Source organism: Lathamus discolor, chromosome 2, assembly GCF_037157495.1.
Source record: "Lathamus discolor isolate bLatDis1 chromosome 2, bLatDis1.hap1, whole genome shotgun sequence".
Classification (NCBI taxonomy): domain Eukaryota; kingdom Metazoa; phylum Chordata; class Aves; order Psittaciformes; family Psittacidae; genus Lathamus; species Lathamus discolor.
In genome coordinates this window covers 41,039,051-41,060,268 of record NC_088885.1, presented here as the reverse complement: position 1 = coordinate 41,060,268, position 21,218 = coordinate 41,039,051, and the positions used below count along the sequence as shown (strand labels likewise).

Sequence of the window (21,218 nt, the reverse complement as noted above, 5' to 3'; positions counted from 1 at the left end):
ATTAAGTTAATCCTGCGATAAACATAACCATCTGTGCTGTTCTGAAAAGCGACAGCAAGGGCTGCTGGGTAGTATTTTTCTGCCATATGGTTTATTATTGCCTTATGAGTACTTATATGTTGAAGGTGATCCTTTCTTGGTGTGTTTATGCCTGATACAAGTATTTATTTGGGTATTTTTCAAAACAAATTCATATGCATGTACTTTTTATTATCTGAAATGTTTGAACATGAATGAGAATTTAAACCGTATAACAAAGCTGAGTAATGTTCAGGTTTTTCTAATCCATGATACATAATCATAGCGATCATATAGAAGCACCAAAAGTATTAAGATCATTTCATGAAATATCTATGTCTCTTAAAAATAAAATGCTCTGTGAATAGTATGTATAGACATACTAAACTGATACTGCTGTTTTGTGTATAACCTGAATTTTATTTAAGAATATATTTGCGAAAAGGAAGAATTCTGCTACTTTGGATCTTCAGTTTTGTGGCGATGGTCAAAATAACTTCTCACATATAAGTCTGAAATCAACACAAGGATATTAAAATTAGCTCTGTACTGAATGAGTCAAGTTTTCTTGAAGCTTTGGCACCGTCAGTACTTTTTGGTGTTGCAGATGGTGTAGTAATTCTTATATAATCCAATCTAAGATTTCACCGTTGGAATAATTTTAGAGCAATGGGAAAGCGTTCTTGTCTGCTTTTGAGTCCAGGTTCCAAAGTTACCAAAATATAGTTTGTTTCATACAGTTATGTTGTAGCTTGTTGGAGACAAATACTTACAAATTTATTAAACATTGTAAAGAAAAAGAAGAGAACATGGTGAGACTAAATCTCATTAAAGAAAAGATTAGAGGAAAGACTGTAAATCTCCTTATCCTCTGTTTTGTGTGAACAGAATTGAGACAGGATATTCTACAGTTATTTACTACATATGCAAGTGAATGAAGTTGATGTGGTTTTATATTCTTTCAGGGAAAACATGCCAAGTCATTTCAAATTTAAAGAATATTGTCCAATGGTTTTCCGTAATCTAAGAGAGAGGTTTGGAATTGACGATCAAGACTTTCAGGTAAGTTTGCTTTCAAAACACCTAAACTGATGATATATGCAAATTTTGAACGTCAGTAATGCTGCAGTTGTGAACAAGCAGGCCAGTGTGCTGAAATAAAGTTATTTTTATGTAAGTTGAAGGAAAACTTAAAGAAAAAGATGATCTTTCTACTCCTTCCCCCACCTGCAGGCAGAATGTTTTTGGTTTAACTCTTTGCCTGCCCTGGGTGTCTTCTGGTTCCTATCCTTCTGCTGTCTTTAGCCCTCTGTATTTCATGTTAGAGAACCTCCAAGTCATAAGCCATGTTGTTAAAACTGGGGGGCAATACCTCTTGCAATAGGAAGAAGAAAAATGCCTGGACACTACTGACAAGAGATGTTATGTTCAGCTGGGTCATTTAGATAACAGTTGCTTCAGTTGTGTGTCTAAGTGAGACATCATTTCTGAAACAACCATAGTCTGTTTTTTCCTTCGTGCTCTCTTTGTTTAGAAAAGCTTGACCTGTGGCCTGACAACTTCCTACTGCTTCATCATGCCTCCTTTCCCATTGTTAAAAGGATCTGGAAACAAATTGCTTGCATAGAGCAGATACAGCAAAATAAGAAATTGCTCTAGATTTGGCAGGGTTGTTCTTGCAGCCAAAGCTTCTGTCTTTCCAAAAGAAAGTTCTTGAGCTCTGCTTCAATCTGATTTGCAATCAAAAACTCACTAACAATTCCCTTTTCCATTAGGTGCTCCTGATGCACACAGTTTCAGTCACAAGGGTAATTTCCTTCTGCAGTCTCGCTGCAAGATGTCCTGTCCTAAAGAGCACTTGCTGTGTAACCCAGCACCACTTCCTGTTGTGCTCTTTTGCTCTTCTAAAGTATTCTGATGTGGGTTGCAGTTGTATTTGTAGCCTGCCACTAAGATATCTTAAGTGAAGACATTTAATAAATGGTTTCAAGTGGCTAAATTGTACAAAATGCATTTGTACAGTAACACTCCCATTCTAGCTACGTAGAGCAGAGTGAATACTGCAGCCAGAAGCTACTTTTAAGTCCTTCAACTATCCTTTCTATCAATCTTCCCCTTTTCAGTATCAAGCAGTATGTTAAAAATACATAGATGGGTTAAAATGTGCTTGCAGGAGTGTAGATGGAGATTAGGTTATGGATCTTGGTATATGGCCACTGTAACTTTGGTGAGACCTTTTGTCAGTAGGTGAGGAAGATGGTTCGGTTGGTTTCTTTTAGTAGAGCTGTTGTGATCCTGTCATATGATTTTTCATTATCCTGTTTACTGAAGAACTGTTAAAGAGGAAATACATCAAGACTTAGGCCAACAGTTAGAATAGATTACATTGCTGCTTCAATTTTCCTGGTGTACCAAAGAGGATCCTAATGTTTGGGAAGGTATTTAATCCCTTTAGCTGAAGATTTTCTTGAAGAAGGATCAGTATGTCAAAGAGGAAGGACATGTGATTGTTTCTAAACTTAAAATTATGTTGTCAGCTCATGCTTGCTATCTTTTTAGAAGATGGGGTGATGACATTCCTAGGCAATTGAAGTTGTATTTCAGTAAATATTTATTAGAAGAGTTAGGATGCTGTCATTAGTTAAAGCTAGCAAACAGCATAATCAAAAGTGCTGCATCCCACAGCACTGTGAAATGTTTCTATCTGTTCTGCTGTTCTACAACAAAAAATCCTGTTGTAACTATATTATACTGCTGTTTGGTTTTATTAACGGTAACAGTGAAAAAAGTGTTAAAGGATTGTCACTAGATAAAATGTCCCTATTTTCAGATTAAAACCAAAATTACTTGTATGTAACTCTGTTTTATTCTGTTGGGGTTTTTTTGACAATGTAACCAAACAGCAATCCAGAAGAAGAAAAATGTAACCACATCCTGGGTTTTGATGCAACAAAAGTATGTATTGGAAAAAAAATCTACAGTGCTATTTAGTATTTCAAGTGTATTTAGTGAGAAACAAAAGATACTTAGTTTTGGCCCAAGGAAAGGCAGTGTCTGCGTTCGCTATCCTTTTTCTCCTCAACCCAAGCATGTTATCACTCTACATTCTTATTCTACTGAACTCTACTGATACTGTTTTTTTAAAAAAAGATCTAAGTAGTAATGTACTTTGAACACACATCAAAATTAAATTAATTCTAGAGAAACACACACAACGAAAATTTAACTCGCTCCATGTGTAAGATAGGGGTTATCCCTATTAAAGGTAGAAGTTGCTTTCCTTTTAATGTTACATTTTCTGTGATTTTAAAAGGAAATCTAGTTTGACAAAGGGAGACTCACTGTGTATACTTGTCTTTTTTTTCCGGATAATCTTTGTCTTCAAGAAAGTTATTCCAGTGAATGCAGGTTAAAACGATTGTCTTGCATTCAAAGCCAAATATGAATTGGAAAAAGCCTGTGCAATATTGAACTGAAGGGACACTTATGGAGGAGATAGAAATAACTTTCTCTGGATAGTTTTTCTTTATAAAAACTTTCAGGAATGGAGTCCTGATCAATTGTGAGCAATGTCATTCCATTATTGAACAAGATAGAATTGGTTTAGATAAATAAACCCAATTACCTTGTTCATTAGTCAGACACACCAGTTTAAAGCAGGAAGAACGTTCATTTTAAATGATTTTGTTTTCTGAATGTTCTGCAGATATTCTTGATGAATTGTTCCGGAGGTCAGATAGTGCTTCCTCATAAGGAAAGACTGAAAAAAAACCTTTATCAAAAGAATTTGGTAGCATACACCCTAATTACTGGGCTCTACTAATTTTACATTTTGACATTGTGTTATTCACTTTGTGCAGTAATTTTGTGGGCTGCTTAACATGTAGGCTTTGCTCACATGTGGAATGGGTGATACAAGAATCTTCTCTTACAGAGCTCTCCTCTTATCTCTGAAGAGAGATTTAAATCTTGTAAGTAAAGGGTTTTTTCCTACAGATTGTCTTTAGTCAGAGGGATTGCTTAAATTGTGTATGGTTTGTGCTTTACAAGAAGCCATTTCTAGTAAGTAGTTCCTATATCTCTCTGTCTTTCTTAGCTCATTGGGCATATCTGAAAGACATTCTAATTAACACTGAACTAGAATTAAAGTTTCATGGAAGTAGATGTGTGGTTGCTAATACTGAGTCGGGGGTTTTGCTTTATTATGGACATCGATGTGCAAAATGCAGTGTGAAGTTAAATCATAAGTTTTATTTAAAGGTTGCCTTTAGAAACTTGTTATGACAAGTTAAGTCTTGAATCTAGGTTAAGAAACTTTGTTCTTGTGTCAAAACAGTCTTTTATTAGACTCCAATCTTGTTTATCACATGCTACAAAGGTATTTATGGCATCAAATTAAGAAATGGTCTGGCTGTTCTTTCTCAGAAAGGGGAACACAAGTGATGATCAGTCAGTATCAATCAAAATTACATTTGAATAATGACAAAAATTTTAAACCATTTTAACCAATTAGATCACTATTTTGCTTAGCGCCATTGAGAGTTACAAGTACATATGGATCTGAAATTGAAGGTACTTTTAAAAAGTACTTCTACAAGTCAGAACGTTAAATAATGACAGATTTTGCCTTGATAGGGTAAATTATCTTGATCTTGTATTTTTGTGAAGTGTCATCTTATTTCATTGGAAAAGAATCCCTAACTCTGAAGATCCTCCTAACATAGGTAGGGAAATACTTGACAGTATTAACTGTTCCTAAAAGAAAAGAAAAAAATTGATTAGAAAGCAGATGTTGTAAATTAAATACCTCACTACAATCCCAAATTAATTTTTAGTTTCTGCATTCCCTCTCAGCTTTTGGCATCAGTTTTGCAAAGGTTATTTTACAGAAAGGCCTCTTTTTTACCAAACTATATGGGGTAGCTGTTGTAACTTTAGAGTTTCTTTTCAACTCGGTCGACATGATTTCTTATCTTACAAAATCCAAGAGTATAATTCTGTCAAAAGAATTATAAGACTAGCTTCTGAAAACTGCAAAAGTGAGAGGTGAGCAAGCAAGCAGCTAGCCTAATGATCCCCCAAAAAACCTCTAGAAAAATACAATCTAGTACTGTTACAAATGCTTCTGCTGCTATTGCTCTGAAAAGGGAAACTTATTTTACTGTGCTCCAGCACATCTGTTCTTACTTAGAGTTATTGCTGAATCCTACATCTGGATTCTGCTAGGTGAAAGAGGGAGACTGGGTTCTTGCCCGATGAAATGCACTTGGTCATACCAGAGGGCACCAGTATCCCAGGGTACCTAATGAGCTTTATACTGGGGATGGGGGTGATCACAACTGATTTCCCTTAAAGTTTTAGTACTTAGGGTAAAAGGAGATATGCTCATATCTGACTGTAGGAGCAGCCAGTAGAGGTTCTCTGTACAGGACAAAGAACTTCTAGTAGATGGTCTGTGTTCTTTTTAACTGAGAGGTGCTTATTATTTCTCCATGTGCATTTTTCTGTATAAAAGATTGAATCTAAAAAGAAAATTGAGAAATCCTGCTCTTAAACAATTTGCCTAATAACAAATTGTATGAACTCTGTCTCTCACTTTAATATGGATGTCTCCTTACATTTCAGTATCTCTCACAGCTTTCTGTACAGAAGGATTTGTAGTCCAGACTCTAGAATAGCATCAGGAAAATGATGCAAATTCTAGGTTCATTTTTCCGAAATCAACCTTAAATGTATTTTCTCTTTAAGTGTCTAAACTTCACCAAAATTCTTGTCAACCTATGAATATTTTTGCTTATTTTAGATGAGTTTTCCAGTCCTAAGGTAGCATATTAAGAGCTTAAAAGCTATTTTACAATCTAAAATATGTTTTTTCAGACAAACAAATACTAATCGGAGCTCTTTGCTGGTGTTTCTGCAATGAAACTTATGCCTCCATTTATTGGCCCTTTGGGAAGGAATGAGCCACCTCTAGGATTAAACTACAGACAACAAGGTCAACAATAAATATGTCAGGAACAGCTATCTTAGGAGTTGGATCTTCTTCTTAAGACATGATCCTTACATTAAGTGTTTAATAAAACGTATTAAAAGTCTTGGAAGCAAGAACTGTCTTGAAAAGAAAATTCGTGTGCTGGTCATTTAAGTATGGTAAGGCTGATATTGCATGAAAAGTCATTGAGTTTATCTGTCAGGTGAGGCTGTGAGGTTCTTGTAGCAGAGTGTACAGTTTGTGGATCCCAGATGGACATTGGCACCAGGATATTCAGAACTGCTGACATCTTGTTTGATGTGGGCATAGGCATAGGTGATAGTGGTAGTAAGGTATTGAGCCATCTGTACTAACAAAACCTGTTGCATTTCTAGTCTCTCTAGCATGTGAAGAATGAAGCTTGCAATCTGAATATTACATTCTAGGATTTGGTGACGTAAATGTAAGCACAAGTAAGAATTTAGTCACTGTGGGACTTAACATTAGTATATATGGCAGTGGAAATTTTAACTTCTGGCTTTTCTTAGTTTTCCCCAGAGAAAACATTTAGTTTGCCTTCTTTAGCAGTTCCTAGCCTAACCTAAGTATCATTCACAATTGGGTATTCAAACTAGAAAAAAGTAATTTAGTATGTGCTGGCAGCATCAAAAAATGAGCTGCCGGGTGCTCCCTGAGCTCTTACAGAATCATAGAATAGTTAGGGTTGGAAAGGACCTTAAGATCACCTAGTTCCAGCCCCCCTGCCATGGGCAGGGACATCTCACACTAAACCATCTCACCCAAGACTTCGTCCAACCTGGCCTTGAACACTACCAGGGATGGAGCACTCACAACTTCCCTGGGCAACCCATTCCATTGCCTCACCACCCTAACAGGAAAGAATTTCCTCCTTATATCCAATTTAAACTTCCCCTGTTTAAGTTTTAACCCGTTACCCCTTGTCCTGTCACTACAGTCCCTGATGAAGAGTCGCTCCCCAGCATCCCTATAGGCCCCCTTCAGGTACTGGAAGGCTGCTCTGAGGTCTCCACGCAGCCTTCTCTTCTCCAGGCTGAACAGCCCCTATTTCCTCAGCCTGTCTTCATACGGGAGGTGCTCCAGTCCCCTGATCATCCTCGTGGCCCTCCTCTGGACTTGTTCCAGCAGTTCCATGTCCTTTTTATGTTGAGGACACCAGAACTGTACACAATACTCCAAATGAAGTCTCATGAGAGCAGAGCAGAGGGGCAGGATCACCTCCTTCGACCTGCTGGTCACACTCCTTTTGATGCAGCCCAGGATACAGTTGCCTTTCTGGGCTGCGAGCGCACACTGAAGCCGGCTCATGTTCAGTTTCTCATCGACCAACACCCCCAAATCCTTCTCTGCAGGGCTGCTCTGAATCTCTTCTCTGCCCAGTCTGTAGCTGTGCATGGGATTGCTCCTACCCAGGTGTAGGACCTTGCACTTGTCATGCTTAAACTTCATGAGGTTGGCATCAGCCCACCTCACAAGTGTGTCAAGGTCCCTCTGGATGGCATCCCTTCTCTCCAGCATATCAGTTGAACCACCCAGCTTGGTGTCATCGGCAAACTTGCTGAGGGTGCACTCAGTCTCACTGTCCATGTCACTGACGAAGATGTTAAACAAGACCGGTCCCAACACCGATCCCTGAGGGACACCACTCGTTACTGGTCTCCAGCCAGACATTGAGCCATTGACCACAACTCTTTGTGTGCAGCCATCCAGCCAGTTCTTTATCCACCAAGTGGTCCATCCATCAAATTGATATCTCTCCAATTTAGAGACAAGGATGTTGTGTGGGACAGTGTCAAACGCTTTGCACAAGTCCAGGTAGATGACGTCAACTGCTCTGCCCCTGTCCATCAGTTCTGTAGCCCATCATAGAAGGCCACCAAATTGGTCAGGCAGGGTTTCCCCTTAGTGAAGCCATGCTGGCTGCCACCAAACACCTTGTTGTTATTCATGTGCCTTAGCATGCCTTCCAGGAGAATGTGCTCCAAGATTTTGCCAGGCACAGAGGTGAGACTGACTGGTCTGTAATTCCCCGGGTCTTCCATTTTCCCCTTCTTGAAAATGGGGGTTATATTTCCCTTTTTCCAGTCGTCGGGAACTTCACCTGACTGCCACGATTTTTCAAATATGATGGCCAGTGGCTTAGCAACTTCATTCGCCAGCTCCTTCAGGACCAGCGGATGGATTCCATCAGGTCCCATGGACTTGTGTACGTTCAGTTTTTTAAGATGGTCATGAACCAGATCCTCTCCTACAGTGGGCCCAAGGTCTTCATTCTCACAGTCCCTGCGTCTGCCTTCCAAGACCTGGGTGGTGCAGTCAGAGCCTTTGCCGGTGAAGACTGAGGCAAAGAAGTCATTCAGAACCTCAGCCTTCTCCAAATCCAGGGTAGCCAGTTCTCCCGAGAGCTTCCTCAGGGGGCCTACGTTGTCTGTTTTTTGTTTGCTGTGTACCTGTAGAATCCCTTCCTGTTATGCTTAACATCCCTCGCCAAGTTTAATTCTAGTTCTAACTATAGAGATAGCCATTGAAAGTGAGGCATTCCATCCAAGCTTTACATGGCTGAGGGGGGGAAGCTTCCAGAAAAAGAGCCCTAACTCTTTCTAAAGCACGTGTATGCCTTAAGCTAGCAACTTCAAATCCAGTAGGATACCTTGATTTAGGAAAGAATTGCATTTTATTCATTAAACTTCCATTTGAACAAGCCTTTCTCCTGGTAGAATAGCTCAGTGGAAAAAATAAGAAGTTGGTGGTTTACATTTCTCTGTCAAAATTTTTCATGTCTTTCACCACAGTAATCACTCCCTGAATACAATTTGCTTATAAATGTTTGTAGGTGTTCACAGTGTGTACATCCACTTCTTAACAAGATCATGGAAGGGATTTGATGTTTGACTAGTGCACCACAGGACCAGTGGTATCCTGTCTTGTCTTTTGGAGGTCTCGTGCCATTCAACATAGGTCTTTTGAGAGTTCTGCCTTTGGCATGAGAAGAAATCATGCAGTATTGTCCATACAGCTGCCAAAGGCAAGGAGACGCATACCACTGAATGTGATTTTAGTGTACGTTACTGGTCAAGTTTGCTTTTCCACATGCTAGACTTCTTAACAATGTGTCAGTGTCTGGAATCAGTGTTTCCTGGTCATGTTTTCTCATCATGTTTCCTTATCAGTATTTCCAGACGTAAACCTGCTCAATGGCAATGGTAGAGTGCATGGTGCTAGTATACAATGTAGACCCAAAAGTCTTCACTATCCATCCTCATATGAAAAAAACCAAACATTTCTGGGTTTGGTGCTTCTGTTACATTAAAACAGTAGCACTTTGCCTTTCTCCTCTTTAGAAATCACTGACAAAACACTGTCCTGAGCACCATCCGAGAAGTAGGCTGCTTGTTTCAAATTACAGAAGAAGTTGGAGCCTTTATGTTCAGTTGTGTAACAGTGTGTCTCTCTGATATGCTTTTTAGCCAGTAATCCACATGTAATTCATCCATATCAATGATTCCTGAGGTCTTGTAATAGGAAAAAAAGGTTGGGGGAAGCTGCAAGCTTGTCTTCATGAGAAGCTGTGCATGGGCCAGGCAGCACCACTGTAACTGCTGTCACAGAACAGCCAGACTGTGTGTATGTAATTGTCTTAACAGCGATGAACCACTGCCAGGCTTTTCCACTGACCTATGATTTCAGTCATCACAGAGCATCATCTGTACGCTTGTTTTTGCCTATTCATTCATGCAAAGCTGCCCAGAGGCACTCCTAAATAGCCTGGGATGTGATCCGATTTGTCTTTGGGGTACGCTGAGCTTGTGGAGCTCGTTCTGGCATTCCACGACTTTCGGATGAGATCACAGTACCAGAAATCATTGTTTGCCTTTGTCCAGACATCGCAAAATGGGAAAGATTTAAATCAGTGAGAAGCTGTTAAGCCAGTCAGTTTGAAAGATTACTGTTCTTCTAAAGCTCTCCATGCTTTATCACCAGAATTTTCCTATTGCCCTTTTTAGCTTTTTTACGAAAAGCTCTGACTCAGTGACAGTTTTTATTAGGCTTCCTTTCTAGATCAGTTGCATGAAGTATCTGTATTGCATCCAACACATAGTTCACATGTTCAGAGTTTCTAAAATATAATCTTGTATGCTAAGTAGCAGTTAGAAAACAATGACATTTACATTAGATGTGTGAGAGATTAGAATGAGCTAATTAAATTGACCTTTAAATCTCTCCACCCTCTTGGAGGCTGTGGCTAATCCTTGGCCTCCCACTGTGGAGATAAGTATCCGTGCTGTGAGCATTTTAAGCGAAGTGGGCAGAGGAGGAAGAGCCTCACCAGCAGTTTGTCTTTGAAGAAGAGGGCAATACTTTTCCAGTTATAAATATAGCTTGCAATTATGGAGGGAGTGGGGGGGACAAGCTTTTCCTGTTACTTTAGTGGCTCTGTTCCATGTGTTTTCTTCAAAAAATGATTTTGGTTTAAAAAAATAGCTCCAAACATCTTAACTTATTGCTCTTTGGAAAGTCTCTCTGGAAAAGAGTTTACTTTTTTGATGTCTGGTGTTGGTATAAGTAACATTATCAGTTATAGTATTATTGTTAGTTAATTACAGTTGGCTACGATTTTTATTGACAATGTGCAGGGGAAAAAAAGACTTCCAGACTTCGAGTAGACTTCCAAAGGATAAAGCATAAGGTGGTTATTTTAGCTGGCTTCTAAGGACTCTTGAGGATGCCTCTTAGAAAGTAGTTGGCTTGATATTTTGTGACTTTGATTTTTAAAATGTCAGTTACTGTGGGGCTTTATAATAAAAAAATGTAAATAATAGATGATTAGATTACAACAATCAAAATTTAATTGTCAACGAGCAGTTGACATTTCATGTAGTAAAAACTTGCAGATGACGTAAAAGCTGTCCAAATGGCAAAGTCAGAAGACGAAGATTTTGTACAAAAGCATACTTTAATTGGCGTTACGAGCTTGTATAAATTTGATACCTTTTAATATCGTCAGATGAATAGTTACATGGATTAAAAGGAGTGCAGAACTGCAGAGGTGAAGGCTGTGTTCAGGAAAGTGGTAGCTCTGAGAAGGAACAAGAAGTCAAAGGGGACAAGAATTTAACACTATTGTGAGCTCCTGACTCGGAAGGAATAACTGCGCCCTTGGATGGATAAACTCAAAAGTAGAAAATAAGACCAGAAAGAGCTCTAAGGTTTTTTTTAATGTATTTATTCTATACCTGAAGCTAATACTCTATATAGTTTTGATGCTAGTCATCTTAAGAAAAGGTGTTGAAAATTTGGATATGGAAAAAATACAGAAAAATTGTGTCAAAGGAATTTCAAGACATAGAGAATGCCTTGTGGGAGTGACAGAGTTTGACCTGCTGCACGTGAAAAATTTAGAATTGAGAAGGAAGTAGTATGTGAGTATCCTTGCAGAAAAACAATACTAGATACTTCAGGAAAGGATAAATAAGAATAACTGGAAAAGGAAATAATTCCACTTCAAAATTACACTCACCTTTGCAGTAACACGAACGATTAAATACTAGAAAAACTACAGTGGCAGATCTGAAGTTGGACGAATGAAGACTGCCTTTCTGGATTTTGTACCTTGGCCAAAAGCAAAGATTGGAGTTCAGTTTTGGAATAGCTGGGTGACATGAAATGGGTTCTGATGGGTAGCAGTTGTGTTGGACTCTAGCTTATGAAATTCTGTTGAAGGCTTCAGAAAAGCTCCTGTGAACTTCGAAGAATTGTGGATCAGGTCCTAAGACCACCTGCAGAAAAAAACTTTCTTTACCTGGTATATGTCTAGTGTAGGAAATAAAACTCTGCACAGATTGCTGAGAGCTTGGAAAGAGATGCTGAGGCAGGAGTGGGTCTATAGTAAATCTTTCAGTTGATTTGCTAAAGAATCTGCTGTTCTTGGGTAAGATGATGACATGTAATTTAGGTGTGCTGATCAACTTTTTGTATCAAGAACTCCTTGGGAAATTAAATACTAGTAAGTGGTGTAGCTTTTACCCATTTATATTTAAAGCTGTATTTTTATGACTTTATCAGAAATTAATTCTGTGGTATAAGACAACTTCGTTGTGATTTGTAGCCTCTCAACACTGAAGATGAGTATTTCTGGTTGCCTGGCTACTCAGTGCAATATAGGTGATATTTTTTATATCGATTTATGTACGGGCAGTGCGACTTCCAGCTAGTGATTTTTCACAAGGGAAACTATTTGGGAGAGAGGGGGAGGTATGTGAAAGAGAAACTTACTAGTAAAAGTATCTCTGAGCTTGGCATGTTAAGTGTGTCTTTGGTTGCGTAAGTTATTGCAGAAGTAATTTAGCATAGTCTTTAAACGGCCTCATAAAAGTATTCACACTTTAAAAGTACAAAACCTTTTCTTTCTCCTGAGACCAAAAAACCAGCAGGCACAAGATTAAAACTTCACAAATGAGAAGTGAATGGGGAATTGGCAGAACACGCACACTTGGAGCAGAAGACTTGCAGTGAGTTGCTAAGTGAAGCTGTTAAGTGGAACAGGGTATGTGTGGCTGACAGATGTTTTAATTGTGCCAGAAGAGTGAGGCACACTGTGGCAGAGTGGGAGAAGGCTGGGAAAATCTGAAGGGGACACAGCAATATGGCACTTTGCTTTGAGTTTTGTGCTCACTAATGCTATCCTGTAGGCAGGTGATTTTTATTAACTTCTTATGACTAGTGCTCCCATGCTGTACATGCTCCACTGGTTCCTGACCCGATATGGAAGTGCTGTGTAGTGGCAGCAGTAAGTGTTAGTAAAAGATTGTTAGATAGTCAAACCTGTATCGTTTGGAGCTTGAGTCGGGGTTAGTTTTTTTGTTTTGCCTGTATGTGAAGGATATCCTCCCTGTTCTGGCTTTGTGGCTCATAGATCTGTGTTAAGTGAGGAGTGGCTCGTTTCCCATCTGTTCATATTCCACTTAGTCTTTCTCTAATTAAGAAGCAGAGCCAGAGGGAATTCAATCTGGTATTTGCCATGATCTATCTCTATCTCTCCTGGTCTCTTTTCCCCCTCCCTCAACCCTGCTTATGTTTCCTTTTGGAAAAGGGAGATGCTTCAGTTTCATTCTTTATTTCCTTCCCAGTCCACTATAGACACCTCACCTAAGAAATGCTGTTGCTGAAGACAGCAATAGGTCTCTGTTAGCTGAAGTTAGTGCTGAGCAAGGAAGCAGAAGAAAAGCCGTACACCACTTACTTCAGGCAAGTTCAGTCAGCTTTTCCTCTAAGGCATTTGTGCGGAGATGGCTACAGTACAACTTATTTTACTCACTTTTTGTACAAAACATCACTCAAATTTATCTGTGTGTTCTGGCAGAAGTAATGTGGATCACAGGAGGGTACTGTCTCACAAAACTGCATTTGACAGTAAGAGGCAAGTCTATACACTGCAACTATAGCAGTCTGAACTAGAGAGCAGTGCAATTCAGATAAATGCATATTTCAGTCTGTCTGAGCAGTAACTTATTGTCTGCATTAAGATAAAGACGATTGACTGAGACTTAAGTTAAATAACCCCAGAATAAGTTAAACTTTATCTGTATCGTCTATTTACATGTCTAAAGTCTAATTTTAAAAGAGACAAACTTACCACAGTCTTTGTGATGTAAAGCGTATTTCTTAAGTTACAGGTTTACTAGTGGCTACACTTCAACTAGGCTAAAGTGTAAGACTTTCTTGGCCATTTTGTGTCTTAACTTACAAGAGGAATATTTTCCAATAAAGAACGACTTCTAATACATGTACGATTAATTTGTTAGTATTTGGCAGGGTTGAATAGGGTACAGAGTGCTTTGTTTTCTAGTTAACAGTCTGGGTCAAATAGGTAAGTTAGCTTCAGCTACACCAAAAGGAAAGGAACTTAGTGGTTTTAAGTAGCCATATTGTTTCTTCTTTGAAGCCCCTAAATTCTTCTGGTTTGATTCTTTCAGTGAAGCTGTTCGTTGATCTTGCTAATGATGACTTAGTGGTGCAGGCCAATTCTTGTCATCTCTTTAGTTAACGATTCATTGTTGTCATGAGAGGCAATAGTGTATGTGTGTTTACTAAAGCCTGATTTCTCAATATGAACAAATGTAACTATAGTTGAAAGGTAAGGTATATTTCATGGTGCCTGGAAGCTTTACTTTAGAAGGAACTTGAACTTTTCTCTGTTCGTAGAAGTGAGAACTAACCATTACAAATAAGACTTTCCATAGGCAATACTCAGCCATACATTTATTAGCACAAGAACGCAGTAATGCAGTACTAGTAATCAGCAAATATGATGTAATTAGATCTATTTTCCCAACTTTTTAAACCATGCTTATTTAATGAACTTATTACTATGGAAACACAGTAGATAGTAATATTAACGTCCCCCATGTTCCGCCTTCTTTCAAAGTTCAAAGGAACTACTTTCTGTATCTGAAGAGAGCATATTAAGTTACCACAGGAATGGAGAGTTAATAAAATGGGGTCAATGAGGTTGTTTAATTAGAGGTTGTTTTTATCTTTAAGCATGTTTAATGTTTAAGTATCTGATCTTTAATTCATCTAATAGAGTCAGTATTGTAGAGAAGGCATTTGGGTTTCCTGTGCATCTGTGGAACAGCATCGCTTAGCATAAACTTGGTTGGTTTATTCTAACAAATTAATATGCATGTGGGAAAATTATAGCAGTGAGCAGTCTTAATTAGGTTTGGTATAGATAACAATAAAATAGCCATCTACTAAAAACTAAATGCATCATTATTTTTAACCCGTAAAGCATTAACAGTACAGTGTGTGCCAAATAATCATCTGCAGATATAGTCTCTTGCTAGCAACCTTTTTGGTATGATAATTGTCTTTGAAATTAAGTTAACATTATAGTAATCAGGTAGAACTAATTTCCATTAATAAAAAGCTATTGCTGGAAAAAAACAAGAATCTGTCAAAAGACTGTGATCACAAGGTTTCATCCAGTTGATTGAAAATATTACTAAGTTTATTAATTTCTATTGAATCTGACTGGTTTCTATACTTTTTTTCTGTCTAGCCTGAATTGTAATGAAAGAAGCATGATAAAAGGAGTACTAGTTGACTCATTCTGTTAGCTTAACAGCTGTCTCTTCTTTTTAAGTCAGAATTTCCTATTGCTTATACTGTTCATATTTTAAATGCATCAAGTGTTGTAGAATCATATAATCACTTAGTTTGGAAAGGACCTTTATAATCATCAAGTCCAACCTTTAACCTAACACTGCCAAGTCCATGACTAAACCGTGTTCCTAAGTGCTACATCAACATAGCTCCAGGGATGGTGACTCCATCACTTTCCTGGGCTCGCTGTTCCAATGCTTGATAACCCTTTCAGTGAAGAATTTTTTTCCTAATATCCAGTCTTTCATGAAAGACCTCTCTTGCATAAGCCCATGCTGACTGGGCCCAATTGCCTGGTTGTCCTGTATATGCCAGGAGATGGCAGTCAGGATGTTCTGCTCCATAACCTTCCCCAGCACCAAGGGCAGGCTGAGAGGCCTGTAGTTCCCTGGGTCCTCCTTCTGGCCCATCTTGTAGGTGGGGGTCACATTTGCTAACCTCCAGTCAACTGGGACCTCCTCAGTTACCCAGCACTGCTGAGAAATGATGGAAACCGGCTCTGTGAGCACTTGCACCAGCTCCCTTGATACCCCTGGGTGGGTGGATCCCATTCAGCCCCAAAGACTTGTGTGTGTCTGAAGAGGTGTAGCAGGTTACTGAGCATTTCCCCTTGGATTATGGCAGCCTCATTCTGCTCCTTGTCACTGTCTTCCTTCTCAGGGGGCTGGGTACCTGGAGGGCAACTGATCTTACTGCTAAAGACTGAGGCAAAGAAGGCATTAAGTGCCTTATACTCTTTCTCATCCTTTGTCACTGTGTTTCTCCCCACACCATATTCTATCATGGAGGGGGAGAAATCTGAAACATAAATATGCCTATATACTAGATATTCCTTATTAATAATAGGATGATGAGAGAAAAGCAGAAAGAACTTAATTTCAAGGTCTGACACTTGGAAAAGCTGTCCTGTACCAAATAGTGCTTATGAAGACAGAAGGTGACAGGTTTAATTTAAAAGAGCAAGTGGTTATAGGAATAGCAGGTGGAATATTTGAAGTCAGAAGTCAGGAGGGGGAGAAGTTTGTCCCATTCTGGGCATAGAAGTAGTAACTGAGCTTCAGCAACTGAAAAGTTGGAAAATGCAGCATGTCCCATTGTGTTGTATCTCAGTGAAGACATTGCTAGCAAGATACTTCATTCAGTACCAGGTCTGAATTTCATTCAAATCTGATAAGTCTTTTGGTGGAGAATGTTAAAATATACCTTAAGAATATCTGAAATTTTGCAGAATAATGTTAGTTCAGGTTCTCCTTCCCATCTTCCCTCTTTCCCTGGTCCAGCAGCAGACTAGCAAGTATACTTTTTCATAGCTTTTTATAGCTAAGCAACTTAAGTCTTCCCCCAGGTTAATTGCTTTTGAGGTTTATACTGCATTGCTTACAGTTTGAAGACGAGGGTTCTCTGAATAAAATATATTCTGAAAACTCTAGTTACTGCTTTATTGCAATAGTTAACCTCAGAATAATGCAGCTTTTTCTGCTGGGAACAATAACAAATAACTACCCAGCAGCCTTTATTATTGCTAAGTGAATTACAGACTAATAACTTAGCAGTAGTTTAATTCACTACATACACTAATGATTACCCATGCTTAGGGTTTTTTTCCAAATAGAAAATAATTATTATGTTACATCATATTTTCTAGTTTGTGGTGAAGGTAACTGAATTTGCACCTTTTTTTTTTAAACTTCTATTACAAGTTTTTCGTCTTAAAACATATTAAATATATGCATGGAAAACAAAGCCAAGTCATGACTCTAGAACGGAAAGGGTTTCTACAGAGGTCAGTTTCAACAAACAACTATTAATGGTTCTATTTGAAGATTAACAGAGTGCTGATATGAAGTGCAGCATTAAAAAAAATGATCTATTTATGATACTTGTTCTCTTCAATAGACTTTATCAGTACATAAAAACACATCAGTGGTGGAATGGTGGGAAACTGATTTAAATAGGAAACAGCTGAAAACAGGTAAAGAAAACTGCAGGAGTATTTAAATTTCCTTCTTGTAGTATCTTCAATACCATGTGAAGCAATGGTGTTATCAGGACTTGCCCATGTGGAGACTTCATAGCAGCCTTCCAATATCTGATGGGGGGCTATAGGGATGCTGGGGAGGGACTCTTTGCCAGGGACTGTAGTGACAGGACAAGGGGTAACAAGTTAAAACTTAAACAGGGGAAGTTTAGATTGGATATAAGGAAGAAGTTCTTTACTGTGAGGGTGGTGAGGCACTGGGATGGATTGCCCAGGGAAGTTGTGAGTGGTCCATCCCTGGGAGTGTTCAGGGCCTGGTTGGAAAGAGCCTTGGGTGACACGGTTTAGTGTGAGGTGTCCCTGCCTATGGCGGGGGGGTTGAAACTGGATGATCTTAAGGTTCTTTCCAACCCTAACTATCCTATGATTCTGTGCTAAAATTGGCTGTCCAAAAGCCAGTGCAGATAAGGAACTGAGTCTGCAGTTGTTGTCCCTAAAGCTCTGTTATGATCAGTCTAGAAAAACTCTTTATAAACATTCGGGAAGTGCCCACATCCCTTCTTTCTTCAGTGAACAGAGAGGATAATGGAGAAAGACAGCACTTTAGATATTAGTAATGATAGTAGTTCATTGCACAAGTCTAGAAATATGCTGGAGAAGAGCGCAAAGTTTTATTTCTCCTGCATGTCATAATAAAGGTTTTCATTCTAGTATGACCCTGTAGAGCTTTTAGGTAGTTTACTGTTATTCCTGTTAATTCTGAATATTTCAGTTGAACAGAGTAACCTTGTGGGAAAATATTTTTATTTCGTATTAAACTGACTTCAAAAGCATTCCACATTGGGATAAATTTATCCTGTTGAAGTCAGTGGGTCTCAAAATATGGAGACATAATCATGAGTTCAAGTGCCTTCTTAAATTGGGGCTATACTTGCCCTCATCTCTTGGCTGAGGTTACTACTCTATGAAAGTTACTAATGTTCTGGGGTTGAGTCTGTGTGTCCAGCTCCTGCTGAAGTCTGTAGAGCTCGATAACTCTATGGAACAGACTTATAGAATCGTAGAATCATAGAATAGTTAGGGTTGGAAAGGACCTTAAGATCATCCAGTTCCAACCCCTCTGCAGGGACACCTCACACTAAACCATCCCACACAAGGCTCTGTCCAGCCTGTCCTTGAACACTCCCAGGGATGGAGCATTCACAATTTCCCTGGGCAACCCATCCCAGTGCCTCACCACCCTCACAGTAAAGAACTTCTTCCTTATATCCAATCTAAACTTCCCCTGTTTAAGTTTTAACCCATTGCCCCTTGTCCTATCACTACAGTCTCTGATGAAGAGTCACTCCCCAGCATCCCTATAGGCCCCCTTCAGATACTGGAAGGCTGCTATGAAGTCTCCACACAGCCTTCTCTTCTCCAGGCTGAACAGCCCCAACTTTCTCAGCCGATCTTCATACAGGAGGTGCTCCAGTCCCCTGATCGTCCTCATGGCCCTCCTCTGGACTTGTTCCAACAGTTCCATGTCCTTTTTATGTTGAGGACACCAGAACTGCACACAGTACTTATCAGTGGCAAAAACTTCCAAATAAGGCATAGTTCACATAAAAATAAAACTGTGTAGGTCTGGTACCTGGTTGTGGTAGACTGAGTTTATTTGTAATTACTTTCTGAAAGCATCATCATTCTTCCAGTGTAAATCTGGCTCGTGTCTTAGTTCCATGATGCCTTATCAAACAATGCAAACATGTGTCCTATTCTGTAGCTGCTGGAGCTGAACCTCTGCTGTTTGGGAATCTGCAGCCTTTCAATTTGTATACAAAATTTTATTAATACTTTCTGTAAAAATGGTTCTTCTTCTGGCAGGGAGGACACTGCACCATACGAGTGTGGAAGGGTTTAGCAAGATTTACTGTTTGTGCAGTATAGTACAATGAGGAACAATAGCAGCAGCTTGGGGGGGAGGGTTATTTTGTAAACATGGAAGTGTTCCAGCAGTCTGTAATAAACTCGTTTAACCTTTTCAGAGTATGGTCCATATTTTGGGAAGTACACATGGGGTGTAAGAGCATCATCTTGTTTTCTCATGGCTGTGCTGCTGCTCTTACTACTTATTAAAAAAAAGCAATGGCGTAATTCAAGTATGTAGCAACTGACAAAAACTCATAATGGTAAAGAAAGATGCTTCCAGCCAAAAGCAAGTTGTTATACCTTGTCTAATGTATTTTTACTGTTTGTAAATATAAAGAAATGTCATCTATTTTTATTTTCTGAAAAAGCAGAAGGCTTCTTTTGCTACTGTCTCAAGCACAAGTAGTCTCAAGCTTCAGTCTAAAAACAGTCACTGATCTCTAGCAGGTTTTTTCTAGCAGGCACATTTTATAAAAGGAGGTGTACTGTACAATAATGTTACTTGCTTAACACTAGATAAGAAGTCATTGCTATAGCTGTGGTAGTAGAGCTCATCAACCTTGTTGTGGCCTTTTTTAATGTTACCAAATCATACTGCCTCAAGAACAGTCTTGCTCAGTTTTAAAGTGATACTGCTGCTACAGATTAATCCTCTGTTTATAGTTATTGTGTTATAATACAGTGTTCCTTTTGGATTTTTAATTACTGTATATTTTCTTCCCAAAAGCAAATAAAGTACACGTAACAAAGTGCAATAAATTCTCATTCAGCATTTAGAATGACTTCTGAACCACTGATGGGTGGTTCTTCCTGAAGGACTGGGGACCTTCCCCCAGTCGTTCTTCTGTTCTCAGAATATTTTTGAAGCGATTTGTCAAGGTAATGTGGTCTGTGATTACATGCTCTGCAGAATTCAGCTCAATGCAGATGTATTGAAAAAGATTAAAAAATAAACATAAGTTATTTATATTTGTTCTAATTAAAATTTTGATAGTTTTGTCTGACTTGATGCTTTTTTTTTTTTTCTTTTAAATCAATTGACAGAATTCATTGACAAGAAGTGCACCCCTTGCCAATGATTCACAAGCACGCAGTGGTGCCCGCTTTCATACGTCCTACGACAAAAGATATATCATCAAAACTATAACAAGTGAAGATGTAGCAGAAATGCACAACATCCTGAAGAAATACCATCAGGTAATATGCTAAATGCTATCAGGGTTTGGGATCTCTTCTTAGATATTATAATATCAGGGTTTTTTGGAGTGTTGAAAGTTTTAAATTAGTAATTAGGGGAAAAGTCACTTCAGTAATTTCTGCTTTTACACAAGCAATTTACTGTACGTCTGCAGTTCACAAGGCTGCACTTCTATAAATAGCTAAGCAAGCTTTAAGTAAAATGATATATCTGTATGATAGACGGACACTAACTTGGAGGCCCCGTAAGCTTTTTTCACCTTACTAGGAAGATCTTCCTGCTAGTGTACTCTTAGGCATGAAGATACTTGTTTCTGGGCTAGCTTGGAGACAGGTATCTGTGTACCTGTATATCAGCAGTGCAGGTGACCTCTTTCCTCCTGGTCTGATCACCAAATGTTCTGTGTTTCACTAACAACAGATTTCAAACAATTAATGTTGTATTATCTGAGAAATGAAAAATTAGATTTAATTAATGTAAAATTCCTACAAATAGAAAAGCAGGCTTTGACAGTGTGAATTTCCATAAACAGCAGTAAAGTCAAAACTAAACAGTGGTGATCCCTCAGATCCAGCAGTCATACTGTGCCAGTGAATAATTTGTGTGGGTGGCATGGAGAGAGAGCAGAACTTGGGAAATATGAGAAGCCCTGATAAAATCAGTGATGATTTCCTTAGCCCTAGATCTGTTTGAATAAGCTCTATAGCTGCAGAAATTGGAAAGGCCTCTCAAAATCATCTAAAATCTGATACCAAATAGGAAGGGGTTTTTACCGTTTCCATTTTCTTGCTCACTTTTCTGACTTGGGATTTCAGGTAAAAACTTCGGGGTATTTAGGGTTGGAACTATTTTACAGCTGTTTGTTTTAGGTGGGTTTTGGTTTTTTGTTTGGGTTTTGGGGTTTGGTTTTTTTTTCTTGCAATGTTTTTGTTTGTTGA

General features: G+C 38.8%; 1 protein-coding gene across 1 annotated transcript in view; it reads left to right on the top strand.

Moving 5' to 3' along the window:
* The window catches only part of PIP4K2A (phosphatidylinositol-5-phosphate 4-kinase type 2 alpha), a 113,067-nt gene that overhangs the window by 59,895 nt on the left and 31,954 nt on the right, over positions 1 to 21,218 (top strand). Inside the window, exons 3-4 of the mRNA XM_065666561.1 lie at positions 984 to 1,080; positions 20,127 to 20,279. Of these exons, the coding sequence (XP_065522633.1) occupies positions 984 to 1,080; positions 20,127 to 20,279 (250 nt within the window). The remainder of the gene's footprint in view (positions 1 to 983; positions 1,081 to 20,126; positions 20,280 to 21,218) is intronic.